The following is a 20887-nucleotide window of genomic DNA, read 5'->3' as shown; positions in this document are numbered from 1 at the left end:
AGTTTGGAACACCTGCATTCTGCCCCCAGTTGCTTGGGTGCCTCTGTATGCAAATTAACCCACCATCTTTGTTGGGTTAATTTGCATACTCCTGATTGGCTGGTGGGTGTGGTCAATTTGCAATCTTTCTCTTTTATTATTGTAGATTATTGACTATTAGAGGCCTGGTGCACAAAATTCGTTTTGGGGGGGGGGGTCCCCTCAGCCCGGCCTGCACCCATTCACACAGTCCAGGAGCCCTTGGGGGATGTCCAACTGACACTGGGGAGCAGGCTTAAGCCGGCAGTCAGACATCCTTAGCAGTGCTGCAGAGGCGGGAGAGGCTCCCGCCACCACTACTGTGCTCGCCAGCGGTAAGCTGGGCTTCTGGCTGAACATGCTCCTTCATGGGAGGGCACTGACCACCAGGGGTAGCTCCTGCATTGAGTGTCTGTCCCCTGGTGGTCAGTGTGCGTCATAGCGACAGTTGTACCGCAGTTTAGTTGATTTGCATATTAGTCTTTTATTATATAGGATAGGATGTTCCCTATGCTGTATTTTACATCCCTGTGGCAATTGGTACTACTTAATCCCTTCACTTTTTTCATCATCCCTAAACAAACACACATACACACACACACACACACACAGCATATGCTTTTGGTGTCATATACAAAAAACCATTGCCAAATTCAGGGTGAAAAAGATTTACCCCAATATTTTCTTTTTCTTTTTTTAAAAAATATATTTTATTGATTTTATACAGAGAGGAAGGGAGAGAGATAGAGAGTTAGAAACATCGATGAGAGAGAATCACCGATCAGCTGCCTCTTGCACACCCCCTACTGGGGATGTGCCCGCAATCAAGGTACATGCCCTTGACCGGAATCGAACCCGGGACCCTTCAGTCCCCAAGCTCCATCCATTGAGCCAAACCGGTTCAGGCTACCCCAATATTTTCTTCTTAGAATTTTTATAGTTCTAGCTCCTATATTTAGATATTTGGTCCATTTTAAGTTAATTTTTGTACATGGTATCAGCTAAGGGTCTAACCTCATTCTGTCACATGTGTCATCCAGTTGTCACCGTACCATTTGTCAGAAAGACTATAATCCTTTCTCTATTGAATGGTCTTGGCACCCTTGTTGAAAATTAATTGATCATAGATATAATGTATGTATGGATGGATTTATTTTTGGAATCTTGATTCTGTTCCATTGATTTATATCTGTCTTTATGTCAATACCACACTGGTTTGATTACTATAGCCTTTTGAGATTAAGTTTCAAAATTGGGAAGTGTGAGTCTTCCCTCTTGTGTACTTACCTTTACTTTAGTTGTTTATATCTCATAGGACTTTGAATTACTATCTAGTGTTTTTTCATTTCAGCCTAAAAAACTATACCATTCTTTTTTATAGGTCAGATTGACGAGTGACAAACTTCTTCAGCTTTCATTTTTTGGGGAATGCCTTAGTTTCTTCCAGTCAGGGGGAAAAAACAAAACTGCAGAAAAGCAAGCAACAAAGAGAAAGACACTAAGAAAGAAACAAGTTGACAAAAACTAGTTCTAAAGAAGTACAGATATTATACTTACTATATGCTTTAAATCAACTGTCTTAAAGCTGATTAAAGAGCTAAACGAAACCATGGACAAGAACAAGGGAAACCAGAGATTATCAATAAAGAGACATTATAGTAAGAAAGAAAAACATTTTGAAGCTGAAAGTACAATAACTGGAAAAAAAATTCACTAGCGGGTCTCAATAGTAGACTTGAGCAGGCTAAAAAAAAAAATCAGTAAACATACATAGTTCAAAAGGAACTATTCTAAGGAGAAAACAAGATGAAGAACAATTAACAGAGCTTAAGAATCCTGTGGGACAATATCAAAAATAGTAATAGGCCCTGGCCAGGTAGGTCAGTTGGTTAGTGTTGTCCCAATACACCAAGATTATGGGTTCAGTCCCTGATCAGGGCACATATAGGAATTAACCAATGAGCCCTAGCTGGTTTGGCTCAGTGGATAGAGCGTCAACCTGTGGACTTCAGGGATCCCAGGTTTGATTCTGGTCAAGGGCACATGCCTGGGTTTCGGGCTCAGTCCCCAGTGGGGCATGGACCAATCGATGATTCTCTCATCATTAATGTTTCTATCTCCCTCCCTCTCCCTTCCTCTCTGAAATCAATAAAAATATGTATTAAAAGAAAAAACAATGAATGCATAAATAAGTGGAACAAAAAATCTGCTTCTCTCTCTCAAATCAATTAAAAAAACAAAAACAATACCTTTAGAGCATTCTCTGTTGAACATTTCTAAGGTTTCACTTCTAAAGATACATTTTCTATAGAATTTATAGTATGCTTATCTTTTTTTTTTTTCTTTTCACATTTTAGGTCATCAAGAAAATAACAACTTCTGTTCAGTAAATATCAATATTGGTCCAGGTGATTGTGAATGGTTCGTTGTTCCTGAAGGTTACTGGGGTGTTCTAAATGATTTCTGTGAAAAGTAGGTTTCCAATCTAAATATTCTCTAAACATAATTATTCAAAAACAGTAATTGTGAAGGACATCTTACTAAAGCTGGATGTCCTGGCCAGTTTTCACTTAGCATTCAGCAGAAACTTCATTTAACACAATTTGATTCCAATCCCATTATTTTGTGTAACCAAGGATACTTTAAGAAAATGCCTTGAAACTTCTTCACGCAATGGTAATAGCCTTGAATTTAAAGGAAAGAAAAATTGAATTATTAGGCTAATTAAACAGTTAGTACATAAGTATTTGTTCATGTGAAAGGTCTGTATTCCAAGGAAAGTTGTTTTACTGTAAAGGGTTTTAGAAGTGGAAGAAATTTTATAATTGAGCACCTTTATAGATTATTAATAACTCAAACTTCAACACAGTACTCTTTGCTATATCATTATAATATAAATTCCTTTTAAAACTATTCTGGCAACTTTTCCGATAAAGGAACTTAAATTATAAAATTCAAGTCAGCGGTTTCAGATTTTGTTTGTGTTATTGAAAGAACTCATCTGATGGAAGTGTTACTTTCCAAGAATCCTAGAAATAGCCTTCATTTATTTATTTTGTCTTAAAGGGTACCTTGGAAGTGTTTTCATTGATTTAAATCGAAATGTTTGTTTAAATGGAATCTTTCTTTTTTCCAAAAAGTACTTCATTGTGCAAGCACCTAATATTTATAGTTACTGATAACATTAGAAAATTATTTTGGTTAACATAAATTATACAATAAAATAAAGGGGGACACTAAAAACATTTACATATGAGAAATTTTGGAAACTATATATATATTCCACATACTGTAATTTCTTAATTTGGCATAAAAGAATCTTTTCTATAAATACCCAAATTTAGTAAGAAATGTAAATACAGTTGCAATAAGACATATTAATCCAAAATTTCATATATACATGTACATTCATATACACGTATATATTTATACATATTGTCTTTACTATTTAACCACATAGATTTCTTTCAATGTAATAAGAAAGTCAAAGATGTGGAATTTTAAAGTTCCAAATCCTTTGATGAAATAACCTGGTTTAATCTGATTTACTTTTATGGGCCAACATCCTGGCAGTAGAGAGAGAGAGAACAGTGTTGTGAAGGAAATGTCCATAGTGCTACAGAAAGGTTTTTATTTCTCTCACTTTGAGATAGTAGTATATTGTTGCAGCTACAGTACAGTCATTCATGTTCATTATTTTTGAGTAGGGATTGGCTATTTTTAGGATTTCGTTTCCTGTCTAAATGGAGAGGTAACCTGGGAGCTAATATAATTAGAATAACTAGAAGATGTCTAAAAAACTTGAACTTGGGATAATAAAAATATTGAGTTAGTATAAATAGTTAGGTAAATTTAACTAAGTGGTAGAAATAGCACTTGCCACCTTAGCATTTCAATATAATTTTGTTTTACGTAACGATTATTTGAAACTGACTGGTATTAACCTTGTCTGTATTTTTGTTTTATGACTTTAAATAATATATATCCTGAAATAGCCATTCATTTGAATAAATGATGAAAAGGATGCTTGCTGTTTTGTAAGTTTGAGGGTGTCTTTTTTTTTTTTTTTTACTTAGTTGTTGATAATTTGATGGTCTTGATTGCTTGCTTTTGGACGGCAACACGTGGGTAAAGTAGAGCTAGGATTTGTGTTGGTAGCAATATTTTGCTTTACAGGCAAATTTTTCTGGATTGTATCTGCACAGCCTTTTCACAAACAGGAAGCCAGTTCTTATCCCTTGCAATTGGGCCATGACCATTGGCAGTCTGTTCTAGACTTTGAGGAGCAGCCTTGCATTTGGGTTTTTTGTTTGTTTGCTTGCTTGCTTGTTTTTAGGGAAAACGTAAGATTGAGATTCCATCTAGATTATAAGCTTTTCATAAAGGTCCAAATAATAAATATTTTAGGCTTTGCAGGTCATGCAGTCTCTGTCACAACCATGTCATTACAGCACATAAACAGTCACACAATACATAAATAAAGGGTCATGGCTCTGTTTTAATAAAACAATTTATTTATGAAAACGCAATGGGCTGGATTTGCCAATCCTTGATACAAAAAAATAAATAAAATAAAAATGAAATTTAAACCAATGACAATAATTTAAAGGTACACTTTATCATAACTTTTAGCACAAGGCACAGAAATAAAGACAAGGCTATTAAATACTAAGGAAAGGAAGATTTCCACGCTGGGAGTTTTTCATTCCCAAAAATGAAATCTAAAGTAATAAATTGAATTTTTAAGAATTCTTTTGTAGGAAAAGTTGTTTATGTAGTTTATAAAGTACTTTCCATTATATCATGATGTATTAGAATAAGAAGCTGGATTTTAACATATAAGCATAGCAATATGATCTGTAGAAATATTTCCTAAGTTTACTGGTTGTGGTAGCAGTGATGGTTATTTGTGCACACATGTGATTGTAGTACATGGGTGAGGTTGTTCATTCTGCAGAGCCACTCAGTCATGAAAACTAAAGACCATCTCTGTTTTTCACTTTCCTCCGAAATAGAAGTTCCCAGTACTTCATTTGTCATAGTGTTTCTCTTTATGGATTTAAATGACTTGATGTCAGCTCCACCTTCTATTTATTTTATTTTTTTAATATATTTTATTGATTTTTTTTTTTTTTTACAGAGAGGAAGGGGGAGGGATACAGAGTTAGATACATTGATGAGAGAGAGACATCGACCAACTGCCTCCTGCACAACCCCACCAGGGATGTGCCTGCAACCAAGGTACATGCCCTTGACCAGAATCGAACCTGGGACCTTTCAGTCCGCTGGCTGACGCTCTATCCACTGAGCCAAACTGGTTTTGGCTCCACCTTCTATTTACCTTTTAGATATTTCTCAGTACTCCAGGGAGAAGGCTCAATCAAAATAGCCTTTAGAGAAGTGAAATTTAAAACTATGTGTATAAGTGTTGCTTAAAGATAGCTTTGGATTTCATTTGGATCTTTAGAAAATCATCTTAAGATAGTAATACTGATCTTTGGGTAAGTCCTCCAAAAATTAACTGTAATTTATTTTACCCCCTGTACATATAGCAGTTCTTACTGCATAAGCCATTACTTTTCAATGCAACGAATGAACATATTTTTAAAACTTCTCTGACATTTGTCTTCTAGTTTTATAAGGAGCTTATTAAAGTACTTGATACACTCGCATTATTTTTCTTATTTCAGAAATAATTTGAATTTCCTAATGGGTTCCTGGTGGCCCAACCTGGAAGACCTTTATGAAGCCAATGTCCCGGTGTATAGGTTCATTCAGCGGCCTGGAGATCTGGTCTGGATAAACGCGGGCACTGTGCACTGGGTGCAGGCTATTGGCTGGTGCAACAATATTGCTTGGAATGTTGGTCCGCTTACAGGTATTTTACAGATTATGCTAAAAAAACAAACAAACACCATTTAATTTATAAGAGATTGTATTTGACCTTTTTTTTTTCTTGGAATATACCCCACTAAAAATTGGAAGAGTGTTTCCTTGAATAAAAATTTAACTTGTAGTACAAGATATTAAATTCAAGTTAAATAGAAATCCAAGACTATAGATCTCAGCAAAAACAAATATGTCTTTATATATAAGGAAATATATATTTAAAAAAACGATAGACATTTCTTATTCCTCATTATAATAGTTTAAAATGGGTATTTGTGACCAGCTCTCCTTCCTGTAACAGAGCGCTTGGTTTTGTTTCTTAAAGGAAACCCCTATGGGAGAAAGCAAAGAGTGCTCAGTCTTTCAAACTTTTCTTCTCTCTGGTGTTATGACTAGCCCTATTATATCACAATCCATTTGGATTCTGCCTGCCTTCAGCCAGTAGATAGTTAAGGTGAATAATATGGCCTTTGGAGCCAGATAGACCTGGATTAGGACCAGGGCTTGGCTCTTGCAAATTTGGGCAAGTTGTATAACCTCTCAGGGCTTCAATTTCTTCATTTGTATAATGGGAATAATAGAATTAAAAAGGTGATACTGTAGATTAAATGAAATAAGGTATTAAAATAGCTCAGCACAATGTCTGGCACATAGTTAAAATAAGCACTGTTTACATGATATTATTTATCAAAAAACATAAAAATTATTTTTGTAATATTTTGAGGTTTTCAGAATTGGTTTAGATGATAATCACCTGAGATGGTGATAATGGTGATCTTCATAAATTTTGGTACTTTGGGTTGCTTTATAACTGTTTCTTTCCCCCCAGCCTGCCAGTATAAGTTGGCAGTGGAACGGTACGAATGGAACAAATTGCAAAGTGTGAAGTCAATAGTACCCATGGTTCATCTTTCCTGGAATATGGCACGAAATATCAAGGTCTCAGATCCAAAGCTTTTTGAAATGATTAAGTAAGTGCTTTCTAAACTGCTGTAGTCCCTCTCTTTTTGGGGAGTGTTAATTATTCAACACCCCCTCCCTCCCCGCGCCCTGAATTATGTTGACATCAAAACAAAATGGTCCAGAAATAGAGCAAATTATAATACAGTAATCCACATGTTAAAAGCATTTTTCCCTTCCAAATAGTAAGTGCACTGTTGTATAAAGGGGATCAAAGGCACAAATGACTTTTAAACAATTAGATTCACAAACCTTGCTTCCCCGCTCCTGATTCCTAGAACTTTAGTTTTAATATTGAAAGACTGCCCTTAGTACTGGGAGAGGAAATGATATCACAAAATAATTGCTGGTACAGAGAAATTAGCATTTAATATAGGGATTTTACTAATGTTAATTTTTAATTTTTTTAATGGTTTTATTGTTTAAAGTATTACATATATTAGTACATATATCTTAATTTTTTATTTTCATTAAATCATCTATCTTATAATTGCCCCTTTGTTTAGCTGCTTTAAACATGTAATGCAAGTTATTTGAATGCATATGTTTTAGTAAGCATCTCATTTATTATCATAGTTTCTGACCTAACTATATTATAAGTCTGTTTAGAAGTAACATTTTCAAATAGTGCTATATAGCAGTGTTTCCCTAAACTGTGTTTTCTACCATTACTACGCCTGTTCCCAAAAGGTAGGGAATTTTGGTCAAAGAAATATGGGAAATGGTAGATTAGGTGAAGTTCTTTTTTCCTTAAGTGTTGGTGTGTTTTGTGAATGGGGAGAAGGGTCATAATGTATTGTATTTCCCCAATCCATTTGTTTGGCTAGTATCTTTTGAAGAATTGCTCTCCTCATAAACTTATTTTTGGAATATACTGCTTTAGCAAGTGTGTTGCCTCTGATGAAATAAATTTGTTTTTGTTAAAATAATACTGAAGTATTTTCCCTGCAGCTATAATCATTTGGTCAGCTTGTGTTGTTTTTAAAATACTGCCTTTTAAAAGTAATCATGACTTACTAAAATGATTTCAAATCTAAGTCCCAAATTTTATTCAAGCAAAAATTGTGTGGCCAAGGTAATATGTGTGTGGATGTTCTTATGATACAGTCTTTTATCCGTTGTATCATTTTTATCTAGTCCTGGGAAGAAGTGGTAGGAGGAGGCAAAGGTAACAAAAACTAAATCATAGCAAGTAATGTACAAATACTTGAAAAAGTTGGATCGTAGGTATCATACTCTATACATGTAATTGGTAGTGGAGTGTGGGGGTTGTCTATCCATTTGTTCTATTACTAGGGGCCCAGTGCACTAATTTGTGAACTTTGAAAGGAACTGTGAGCCACGAGGCTGCAGTGGCACAGGGGCAGGTCTCAGTCCATCCTCCGTGCCCCACCTCCCCTTCCACAGCAGCCCCTTGTCCGTTGTCTGCTGGCAGGCCGGTTCCTGCTGCTGCCACTTTCATGTGCTAACAGCAGGGAGCGATTGGGGCCAGTGCCAGCAGCAGGTGTGAGCAGCAGCTGCTGCCCCGTTCACCCCTCAGGAGCAGGGGGAGGTGGAGAAGCCCTCAGGGGTGATCAGGGCTGGTGGCAGGCACCAGCAGCAGGTCTGAGCAGTGGTGCTGGCTATGGGTGCTAGCAGGGCTTGCACCTGCAGCAGATGTGAACACCTGGCGGGCCTGGGCCTGCAGCGTGCAGGAGCAAAGAATGTTGGTAACCACCAGAGGCTCACCCCACTGACAGTGACATGTGCCCCGCCCTGGTCTGGTGCCCCTGCTTACCTGCTCCACCATCCCACTGTGGCTGATGCCAACCATGTTCCATGCTCTGCCTCCTGCTGCCTATGCCCTCCATGTTCCATGCACACCCCCTGGTGGTCAGCACACATCATAGCAACTCATGCTTAACATACATTTGCTTTCATACATGTTTTTTCCTCCTGTTAACATTCTTAACACATTACGGATGGATCATGAGAATTCTTGTGTTTTCTGTTCTAAGGCTTGTGGCCAATCACAAGAATTCTTTAAAAAGATATTAGCTTGTGAGAACATGTAATAAATAACTTCAAAATACAATGGATATTTAATTTTAAAGCGTGCCTTTAACATTAATGTAAAACATTAATTAACATTAATGTAATGTTTTTTGTACTCGTTCAATAGAAACTTATCTGGCCACTGGGTAAAGCTAGCAATAAAACTACTGGTCCGCAATACGTTAAGATACTCGTTTTATGATTGACTGAGACCTTGATTTTCAGCCATGTGGTTGGTTCAAATGAAACTATTATGTCTTGCTGACATTTAGACCCTCACTATTGTCCTAGGAGCAATACAACTCTGGAGTGGCAGGTGGCAAGTGTGTTAGCTGACTTTGCCTGCATGGCTCTCAGTACAAGGGATTGTGCAAGGAACTGTGCCTCTTGAAAACTTGAGTTTGTACACCATCTACTCTCAGTGGTGAGATTGTTAGCATGACATCTTTAAAGGTGCCATATCAAGTTAGCCCCTGCCTTTTCTCTCTCCACACTGACTTTGGACACTTAGCCAAGTTGCCCCTAGAATGTCAGAGTCATTCCATTTTGCCTTAACTTCAACATAATATCCTGTCATTGTGGCTTCATTCCTTTACTTTCCTGCCTCAGAAACCTCATCCCAAGATTAAAATCTTATAAGAACAGTTGTGTTTGCTCCCTAAGTAATCCCATATTACCTTTGCTCTCGGCATTTCTTCTGCCTGGAAAGTACCTTCCCTGCCACCTTTCCTTCCTGCCCACATCTAAATGGAGAACTTCTTTACCCAGACTTCTGAGATTCCTACCTCCCCTCGCCTGAAGTGAAGCTGAGCATTCCCTCCTTTTAGCACCCATGGTATGCTATGTCTATTTCTCTTTTGCCTAACTTATGAATATATTGTACATGAGCTGTCTTTAGTATTTCAAGTATATTTTTATTTCTACCCCCTACATGAAGTCATTTTCTAAAACGCCATCCTTCTGGAGGTTTCCTCTTCGCAGACTGGTGTTTGGGCAGATTAGATTCTACTGTGTAACCTCAAATACACCACGCCCTCCATCAGCCTTTTCTGGCTTTCGTGCCTGAGCTGTCTTTAATACTCACCGCCGTCTTGTGGTAGTCTTCCATCCAAGCAGCTCCAAGTAGGGGTTGGATCCTGAAACCACATCGATCCTTAAATGTCAAAAAACTGCCTGCCTCTCTATCTCTTGAAATTATTTCTGACCCTATTCCTAAATGTGTTTATTAAAAAACGGCGTATCTTCTACAATGTTATACTTTTTGCTAGTGATTTATGTTGTTTGTAACAAGTGAATTATTGCTATAAAATATATTTACTAAAATTCAGCAAAACTAAAATGAAGAGGAAATAACAATCCTGATCTGGTTTGATTTTCATTTTTTCAGCTCTTCAATACACTCAAACATGGTCTAGGATTAATGAAAGCAGAACAGATTACTGCTAAGTCTTAAATATTATTATACCTCTATCTTCTTTAGGATCCTTTCCCTAAATCTCTGTATTTCTGATTCTTCCCTGTCCTTTGACTGAATCGGATTCTTTCTTTAGGACCTGCTCCTTGGAGGACTTCAGAAGATCCTCTGTCTCTCTCAGTTTCCTTGAACTCCAGTGGCTACCTTTTGAAAAATGGGGTTGAACAAACAATTTAACGTTGAGAGCAAAGAGGAAAGCGCAATGCGGCTCCTCATTGTCAGATCAGATTAATAGAGCTGTGTGTTTTCTAAGGTTCCAATAGCTCACAGAATAAACATTCTGGAACTGTGATTTCATACATAGAATACTCATGGCTTAATATTACTAGCAACCCTAGCTCTAATCCTTTATTGTTTGCCGGAAAGTTGTATAATGCATTTTTCTAGATGAAACTACCAAACTAACCAAAAATTAGAAACTACCATCTGATTGTCATTGTAGTCAGGAGCATTGGAGTGGAAAACGTATTCACTGAGTAAAGAGTGGGATGATAATACTCCCCAGAACCATGGCTCTGTGTTTTCGGGGTGGGTGAGGATTGCACTGACTGAATCTTATCTTCCAAAGAGAAAGGGGGAGCGGGTAAGAATACGTGGAAGAGAGTACGGCATGGACATCAGACAAATTTAGCTTCTGAGCGCAAGTCTCATCTGTCCAGGATTGTTGGATGCCTAAGTGTCATAATAGCGTGAAGTACCTAATACCATGCCTTCTGTCTGGTCCTTATTTCTTATGTATTTGACGGGAGCATAGTAGCATCTGCCCATCTTCTAGAGGGGTCTGCAGAGTTTTCGGCATTATTTCCCTTCGAAAGAGACCTTCTATTGAAGCCCTGGTTGGAAAACTTTTTTAGTAAGGTCAGGGCCTTCAGAGGCGAATTGTATGGGACATGGGGAGGGAAAGGGGAAGAGCAGGTACTGTTTAAGAGCTGGTGGCATTGTCTGGATTATATTCTCTCTCTTTTTACCATGATCTACATTTTGCTTGCTCCCTTCCCTGGCATACTTTCATGAACACATATGATACACACACACACACACACACACACTCTCACACGCACACGCACACACACATACAGAGAGAGGAAAAAGGAGAGAGCTGTCCTAGCTTTGATTTACAACCATAGTCTAAAGCTGCGGTTGCCAACCAGTGGTCTGGTGGTCCGTGAGGTCCGAAGGGTTAGCGACCGCTGGTCTAAATCATTATTTTGTTTCTAAGTAAGTTAAGTGTGCAAGAATTGCTGAACAAACTGAGACATTTATTTTAATATGATGCCTAATTGGTTTGCCTTGCAGCTAGCTGTAAAGTTGATATTGCGATGTCTTTGTTAAATAAGTTAACAAGTTTTACATAGATTTTTAGTCATCTTTTATCCTGGCTTAATGCACAGGGGTTCTCATAAGTGACAATGCTTTAACGTAGTCACTTATGAGATAACAAAGAAATATAAATTAAGAGAACTTAAATTGCTATTACTTATCATACGTTAAATTTTAGTCATTCAGTAATCAAATGTTTATTGATTACTTACTATATGCCAGGCGCTTTCATAGACAGAGAGTAGACAGCATGGATAAAACAGATAAGACCTTTTGCTTTCAAACAATACTCAGTTGCTAAACCCATTTCCTTTTCTTTAGGGTATTTTCATTATCTCTGAATTTTAGAGGGAAAGTGCCTTAGAGATCATCTAGTCCAACCTCTGTTCAAATGGAGAGTCTGAGCCTAAGATTCAGAGAAGAATTAAGAGAATTTAGCAATTTCAAGTAATGACAACAAACTATAGGAAAACCAGAACAAACTGAGAATTCACTATATTGTTAGCGTCATAAGTATGAGTTTAGAAAAGCCACAAATTATAAACTCAATTGTGTTTATAAATGCAAGATTATTTATTATCTCTAAGTTAAAATAGACGATTTAAATGTCTTTTTTCTTCTCTAGTGCTATAATGAAACCAATTTGGTATTGTGTGGTATTGTGTGGCTTTCTGCTTATAGACTCAAAAGTTTGAAAAGCATCTATATAGATGATGCTGTTTGCCTTTGTCTGGGTAGTACTTCTAGAAATAACACACCTTTCCTGCCTTCTGGAATCATAGTTCAGACCTGGAATTCAGACCCCTCATTTCAAGGATGAGAACATTGACTCCCAAAGAGGTCAATTCACTTGCCCAAATAAGAGCCAAAAGTAACAGCTTATATTTAATTTAAGCAAGGAATCAGGTTTTACATATTAAGATCATTATATTTTTATAATTAGATAAAAATTATTCTCAGCTTTAACTCATACAATATTAATATCAGACCTGCTGAACAGTAACCCCATTTTTTTTAAAATCTCAGATTATCTGAGACATTGACAAAAGAAAAAACGAAGTCACAGATATTAGAACCGAGTCTCTTGGCATTGTTTCTAATGATCTATCTTTTATGCTAACGACATTCAGTATTCAATTGCTGGTCACAAATAATTTTTTCCCTACGACAGGTATTGTCTTCTAAGAACCCTGAAGCAATGTCAGACATTGCGGGAAGCTCTCATTGCTGCGGGCAAAGAGATCGTGTGGCATGGGCGGACAAAGGAGGAGCCTGCACACTACTGCAGCATCTGTGAGGCAAGTGACTGCTCTCCGCCCCTGATTTACAGAGCCTCTTCCCTCCGGTTATTTTTAAAAATATATTGAGACTTTCATGTAATATGTTTTATTGAACTTGTATTTAAAATCTTATTGTCTTGTTACTTAGCTACTAAAATTTAATCTGATGGTATACCATTTTACTAACTATGGATTAACTCAAAGTATCTACTACAGAGTCTTTGTATAATAAGATATTTAACAGATGATAATCATCAAGAAGTTTAGGCTTAGAATTTTAAACTATGAACAATGCAGAAGCAGACAGGTGCCGATAAACTGGATGTAGTTCAGGATAGCTACAGGCAGATCGATGTTAAGTTCTTTCTGGTGCAGTTCACAACACACTGGTCAGTCTTCTGAAGCCAAGGTTTGTAAGAGAAGCAGAAACGAAGAAGAGAGGGTACCTGGAGGAGCTTCCATAGTCTGCTCAGAGAAGACAGATTATGAACAACAAATTGTAATGTACATGAGCCTGGTAAATGCACAGTTGGTCTCACTGCCATGACAACACTGAGGGGGGGAGATTTTCCTTTCTATGCTGGCACAAGAGTTCACCAGAGTATTAACATTTAGTCCATCCTTAAGGATGAGTATGAGACTTCAGTGGACTGAAAAATGGTGAGAATTGGAGGTAGAATGAATGTTGTTATGAGCTGTAATAACAATATGGGAAATGAAATGGCTTATCCATAAAAGGGTAAGTTAGTCCCATGTGGCTGGAACTTATAAGTCTTGGTAGTAAGGAGCTTACAGAGCATCTTGAATGACTAAGGAATTTGATATTCTGAGGTCATTGAAGCCATAAAAGATTTTGAGCAGGCAACCAACTTGGATGTGTGTTTTGAGGTTTGAGGTTTGGCTCAGCACTCAGCACTCTGCTATGCCTTGGAGGTGCAGAGATGAGGAAACATAGTCTTTATCTTTGGAGCAGCTCCGTCTAGAGGGGAAGACAAATGCCGTTCATAGTGCCCAGTCTGAATACTGCCAGAGAAGGAAAAAGAACATTGTGATCACTTTTACCTGACTGTGTAGTAATATTTCCGATTTAGAGCAAAGCAGACTGACCTTTATTAAACTTTTGAATTACTTTTGCCAGTGATTGTAATGAGTAGCCACTCCCTTAGGCCATTCCCCGGAATATACATTGCCACCCATGTGTCTGGGTTTGGTGCAGAGTAAATCTTGTCCATTTAAGAATTTTAAACATGGCCATGTTTGTCTTGGTACCTACTTTCAACTAGAGATAACTGTCCACGACTCCATGCAAAGTAAGATTCTATGATTTTATTAAAGTATCGCAATATCTAAATGCCACTGTCGCAATTGAATGCTTTTTCTCTTGTATGAAATAGGTGGAGGTTTTTGATCTGCTTTTTGTCACTAATGAGAGCATTTCTCGGAAGACCTACATAGTGCATTGTCAAGATTGTGCACGAAAAACAAGCAGAAACCTGGACAACTTTGTGGTGCTAGAACAGTACAAGATGGAGGACCTGATGCAAGTCTATGACCAATTTACATTAGTAAGTGAAATCCACATGTGCGTACATGGGTAGGGGGAAGGGAAGCCACGTTGTTTGTTCTGCCACCTGATGAGCAGGAGGTAGGAAATACTTACATTTTCTGTGGTTCCTTAGGTAGTGCATGGTGATCCCCTCCTCCACTTCCAAGTATTTATTCCTATGAAGTTAGCATGTTTTATTTTCACTTTTCTTCCTGGGAGAGACCAGCCTAAGTAATACCACAGTAATTATGTTTTTAAATCTCTGTGTGCTTTTTGAACACTGTCACATTGTCATCTCCACTGATAAAATTTTTGTGTGCACACAGGTTATTAGTGTCAACAAAATAAATCTGTAAATGTGCTTTTAAATATATTTCTGCTTTTAGAACTAATTGTATTTATTTAAAATTTTGTCCTTGCCGGAAGTATTGACCTCATGAGAATATTTGTTAGTCCTCACCCAAGGATTTACCCCCACCCCACCCCCATTGATTTTTAGAGAGGGGGGAGGAAGGGAGGAAAACATCGGTGCGCTACGCCATCTGGTGCTTCCCATACATGCCCTGATCGAGGCTGAGGATTCGGCAACCCAGTTATGTGTCCTTAACTGGGAATCGAACCCAAGACCCTTTGGTGCGTGGGCTAACACTCTAACCACTTGGCAACACCAGCCAGGGCAACCTTATGGGGAATATTTGATGGAGCATAACTTCCTGCTACGTTATACAACCTCATGAAATTCAAAGTATATTTATAAATTGCACATAATTTTTAACTTTTAAATAGCAGATGCTCAGGGCGAAGCATTTTACTCTAGCTCATCACTAGTTCTATGAATAGAAAAATAATTTATGAATTGTTGATTTCCTCTAATACATTACAAATGTGATTAGAAACTGAATTTTTGAAATTTAGCTCCTGATATTTTCATTTGAATGGTCTTCAAATTTGCTTGAAGAACAAGAAAATTACCTGGAGTGTGTCACACAAAATGCGTTATCTAGTTGATAGGTTCTAAAGTCAGTTACTAATGAGATTATAATTGGTTTGTTAAATTATTTTCTACAAGCCTTGTTTGTTTGTTTTTTTTTTAAAGCAATCGAAAAAAAATGCTCCACCTAATAATGTTCTTGATTTTTAACGTCCTTGAGTTGATGACTTTTGGTGAAGTATTGATAGTACAGAAAAATGCTGGTACACCGAGGAGGGGAATGGTCTCAGACTCTTAGGAAGATTGTCCAGGTGGGAGTCCGTAAGGAGGTTATACTTTGTGTACCAAAGTAACATCCCTCACTTTCATTTCTAGGCTCCTCCATTGCCATCTTCCTCATCTTGATATTGTTCCATGGACATTAAGTGAGACCTTATCTGCTATTCAGGAAGTAGCCCAGTTCTGCACCACTGGCTTTAGAGCTGTCTCATAAGGCTGCTGGCTGAAACTGTGTCTATGCAACCTTCCACGTGAGAGCCCACCAACCGGACTGAGGAGGGCGCTGCTCCTGCTCCAGGCCTCTCTACTGATGAGCTGTGCTTCAGAAAGAAGAAGAATTCCCACGTTTTGTATATATCTGACAAAACTGGCAACGCCATGCAGACTACTGACTTGAAGACAACCTTTTATATTTCTCTATTCCTGGGCTGATGAACCTGTTTTCATCCTTTCCCTTTCAGAGTTTTTCTTGGGAAAAAATACTAGCCTAGCTGGTAATTTCTTTGTAAGGTAGTTAGCAATTTTAAGGCTTTCTTTGGTCAACTTTTTTTTTTAATGTGAAAAGTTAGGTAAGGAACTTTTTTACTGCTTTTATGTTTTTTCTGTCTTGTTTTGAAACCATGGCGGTTATTACACTTTTGGTTCCTAAATGAAATGTTTAAAAATTAACAGCCAAGTCACAAAGATAATGGATTGCACATAGACTAAGGAATAAACTTTGGATTTGTGATTTTTGTTTCTAATCTCGATGTAAATTTACACTATTTATAAATACATATTTATTGCTTGAAAATATTTGTGAATGGAATGCTGTTATTTTTTCCAGATTTACCTGCCATTGAAATTTTAAGGAGTTCTGTAATTTCAAACACTACTCCTATTACATTTTCTATGTGTAAATAAAGCTACTTAGCATTGTACAGAAACTTTTATTAAAATTGTTTAATGTTTAAAGAGTTTTCTATTGTTTGAGTTTTAAAAAGATTTTATGTATAGTGCCCAGTTTTTGTTCATTTTTCAAATCTGATTATATATATTTTATATATACTTATGTATGTATATATAATATATATAGAAATCTGGATATCTATGTATAAAGATTTAGAACTTAAAATTTTCTCATTTTAAGTTTCACATCTATGGTAGATTTTTGAGGTGTCTACTGTAAAGTATTGCTTACAAAAGTATGATTATTTTTAAAGAAATATATATGGTATGTATCTTCAAGACCTAACATGTCAGACTGGTTTATTGTTAAGTTACAATTACTGCAGTCACAGACGAATAAACAGTTGCTGCCAAAATGTAGTATAATAGTAGAAAACAAACAGTGATTGAACTTAAGGTTTTAAAGGGAATGTTTTACGGGCTTGACAAATCCTGTACATCATTTAGTAGCTTTTTCTATGGAACAAATATTCAGATAAAGGATTCTATTTTAGAATGCAAATAAATTCAGAGACTTATTTTTTAATGTTAGGCAGTTCTGAAATTTCATGCTTTTCTGCTTGCATGACACGATGGGGGTGGGGAGGGGGCGCTAGTCTGCAAATTCCATGCCACTAGTAACATAGCAAGCTATATTAGCATTAACAGGTCACTTCTGATTAATAATAGTATTTTATTTTAAAGTAATGGTACCTTGCCTTTGGCACATAGTCTCACTTTATTACTGTTTCTAACTTTCTAAGATTTTCCCAGGAAGTTATAGTGAAGAAGCATAGAGAATGCTTATAAATGAAGCTATGTGTATGACTAAAGAAAATCTATAATCCTCTCTAGTGAAATGCTGTGCTGATTGCATTAACCAAGTACTTTTTCCCTGTCCTTAAAGAGCAAGAGTGCTTGTGTTAAGTGCTGCTCAGGATGCTTAACCATTAATATTTCTAAATGAACTCAAGACAAAATAAAAATTGCAAGCCAGCTACCCAGAAACAAAGGTTAAAGGAAGGCAGAAGTTATACCTAAATGTTTCTTAGCCATTCTAGTTTATCTTAACACAGTGTCTTATTTTCTGTGTTTTTAATATATATTTTTATTGGTTTAGAGAGGAAGGGAGAGGGTGAGAGAGAGAGAAACATCAATGATGAGAGAGAATCATGGATCAGCTGCCTCCTGCACACCCCCTACTAGGGATCAAGCCCACAATCCAGGCATGTACCCTTGACTGGAATAGAACCTGGGACCCTTCAGTCTGCAGGCCAACACTCTGTCCACTGAGCCAAACCAGCTAGGGCTCTGGCTTTATTCAGATAGTTTATTACCAAGATTACTCTAAGTTGTGTGACAGGAGTAATTTAGTGGTGCTTCACCAATAATTTTGGAAGTTGTATGTCAAGAATACTTGTTCAGCTTAGTCTGGGGGAGAGAGAATAGGAGGTAGAAATCAGACGCCTGAACGTTACTTAGAAGTGTAACTGGATGAACAAAGTCATAAAAAACTTTTTCATCAAGTTAATATCTTTTATAATTTACATTTTCCAGATTTCAGAAGAAATTTATTTTTTTTACTTATCATATAGGGAAATTCCATTAAATAAAGCAAACTTCATCCTGGTCCCTTAATAATAAAATGGGTTTCATCATAACACACATTGTTTAGGTAAAGGAGCTAATTACACACTATGACAAAGGGAGAAATGTTGATCCAGAAAGTGGGAACTAAATCATATTTTCCTCATTGTCACCAGTTAAATAGGAAATCTTACACCATCAGTATAGCAGTTCAAGTTGCTTAACCTATTTAAATTAATAAAAAATGTGGCTTCTGCATTTTTGAAATAAAAGCTAAGCCACTTTTTCAAAGTAGTAAATTGAGAAGACTTTATCCTAGTAATTAGCTGAAATTTAACAACGTAATATGAATTTAACTTAAATGAAGTACCTGCTTCTCAGAACCTAGTTATTAAATATTTAAATCATTATGTATATTCTCAGTCAATATATTTATTTAGCATCTCCTAAACAAATCTGAATAAGATGTCATCCTGCCCTCTATCCTTCACACACATTAATATGGGAGGTGTAGATATTGTGTTGGGCAAAACGTAGGTAATAAGGGCTGCTAGTATTGGGGCTTACATTTCAGCAGGGTTTCCTTTAACATCAGTGATCACATCTTGCAGAGCAAGAGGATTTGGGAGAGTTGGGAAAGCCCACATACTGGGAAAGCCTGCCGTGAGAGGTTTACACCTCACCCTGTGGTTATGGAATCATCACGGGATTTATGCAAAATAACAAGGTTGAGTTTGCAATAGTCCTGCCTGCTTTGACACACTATGATTTCTCCTGGACATGGCTGCCAGAGGGATATTTCTTTTTTTAAGTTATCTATAAAAATGTATTTGAACCAAAGAGAATACACCTGGAAGCAAGATCTCTCCAGACATAGGTGCTTCTTGGGGGATGCTTCTCAAGCACAGAAATGCAAGGGAGAGGAGACCCGGGCTTGAACTTGGCATGTTGGGAGGATGGAACTGACAGGTTTGGAGGACAAAAAGGAAAGTCCCCAGAACCCACTAGATGCCTTCAGATGAGTGGAGGTGCTTCTAACTAGAAGAGGAGATGCAGAAGGATAGTTCCAGAAGCAGATGATGAATTGCTTGCAGAGCAGCTAGTGGTTGACATTAGGAGAGGCCTGGGTGGGACCCACCTACCTAGCTCTCCGCTGAGGCAGCGCTCAGAGCCACGGGAGATGAGCTCATACAGGAGCTGGTGAGGCTAGGTGAGGTCAGCATGTAAGGAGAGAGGGAAGGAGTTGAAATCGAAAAGAACCTGGCTTGGGGATGTTACATCACCTTGAGCTTTCGGAAAACAACCAAGCGTGAGGGCTACAGGGGTTCCTTGGCTTGGCACAAGATGCTTGGCGGCACTGATTGGTTAGGCTCCTTCGGTGGAGCAGCAGCCTGATCACCATGGGTGGGGAAAGTCCCATTGGAGAGGAAGTGGGGGTCACGTTGGTCTTTCAGGAGCCCTGGTGTGAAATTACGTTGTGCTGGAGTGTGTTGCACAGTAATAGTTCTGTATATATGGCCTGAAGAAACCCATGCGGTCTGTTTTTGAAAGGAAAACATACTTTAAAAATATTTTTTATTGTTTAAAGTATTACATATATTAGTACATATATCTCCTTTTCTCCCCATTGTCCTTCCCCAGTCTCCCCTCCCCCCTGTTGCATGCCCTCATACCCCAGTGTCTTGTGTCCATTTGCTGTGCTTATATGCATGCATACAAGTGCTTTGGTTGATCTATTAGAAAACATACTTTTTAGTCGAATAGGAAAATGAGTTGGAACTTTATATATATATTATTGATTTCAGAGAGGAAGGGAGAGAGAGACGAACATCAATGAGGAGAGAACCATCGATCAGTTGCCTCCTGCACGCCCCCTTACTAGGGATGGAGCCCACAACCCAGGCATGTGCCCTGCCTGGGAATTGAACCTTGACCTCTGTTCATAGGTCGATGCTCAACCACCGAGCCATGCCAGCCAGGCTGAGGGTGGAACTTTTTAGTGTGGCCCACAGATACCTACTATTTGCATATAAGTATATACATTCTTTTTAGCCCTGACAACGACTTTGAGTTAGGTACTGTTTCTCCCCATCTCACAGAGAGTAAACTGAGGCAGAGAGAGATCACGTAACTTGCCCCAGGCTTGCAGCTATGAAGTGTTGAAGCTAAAATTCTCACTGGTGATCCGACTTCAGGGCAAGTCCTATTCCACCTCTCTCTGCAGAGAAACAGGAGTTAAGGGCTTACTCTGCAGTTGTGTCTGAATGACCCTTTTCATTTGAAATATTTCTTTAATAGAAAGATGTCTTTAGATGTGAGAACCTGTAATTAGGCCGGTCATATATTTTCTAGTCCAAACCAGAACCTCTTTGAGATCAAAAGAGGACACATAATTGGAAAGGGCAGCAACCAAAAAAATAGGCTCTTCTGGGCAAGCCGGAATGTATGGCACAGCGTTTAAACTGGTCTTCCCCAAAAGCCTTGGGGGCAGTGTGTACCTCCTCCCAACAGCTTCCTCCTAGATATCTAAAGTCCAACCGTGTGTGTGTGTGTGTGTGTGTGTGTGTGTGTGTGTGTGTGTGTAAGGGTCTGATGACCTCGAATAGATTAAAGGTATGATTGACACAATGCAGTACCCTGAG

General features: G+C 37.8%; 1 protein-coding gene across 17 annotated transcripts in view; it reads left to right on the top strand.

The window, feature by feature from the left end:
* Positions 1-16685, top strand: part of KDM6A (lysine demethylase 6A) — a 127332-nt gene extending 110647 nt beyond the window's left edge. For 16 of the 17 annotated variants that reach the window (XM_036460437.2, XM_036460434.1, XM_036460430.2 and 13 more), the window contains 6 exons: positions 2376-2490; positions 5709-5896; positions 6737-6878; positions 12867-12993; positions 14370-14540; positions 15828-16685. In XM_036460437.2, coding sequence (XP_036316330.1) covers positions 2376-2490; positions 5709-5896; positions 6737-6878; positions 12867-12993; positions 14370-14540; positions 15828-15857 — 773 coding nt within the window. In that variant the 3' untranslated portion in view covers positions 15858-16685. The other variant, XM_036460435.2, reaches the window with a different exon arrangement.
* The last annotated feature ends 4202 nt before the right edge of the window (positions 16686-20887 follow it).

This window comes from Pipistrellus kuhlii, unplaced genomic scaffold (assembly GCF_014108245.1).
Source record: "Pipistrellus kuhlii isolate mPipKuh1 unplaced genomic scaffold, mPipKuh1.p scaffold_m20_p_32, whole genome shotgun sequence".
NCBI classification, from domain to species: Eukaryota; Metazoa; Chordata; class Mammalia; order Chiroptera; family Vespertilionidae; genus Pipistrellus; species Pipistrellus kuhlii.
This window is presented reverse-complemented; position numbering and strand designations above follow the sequence as displayed.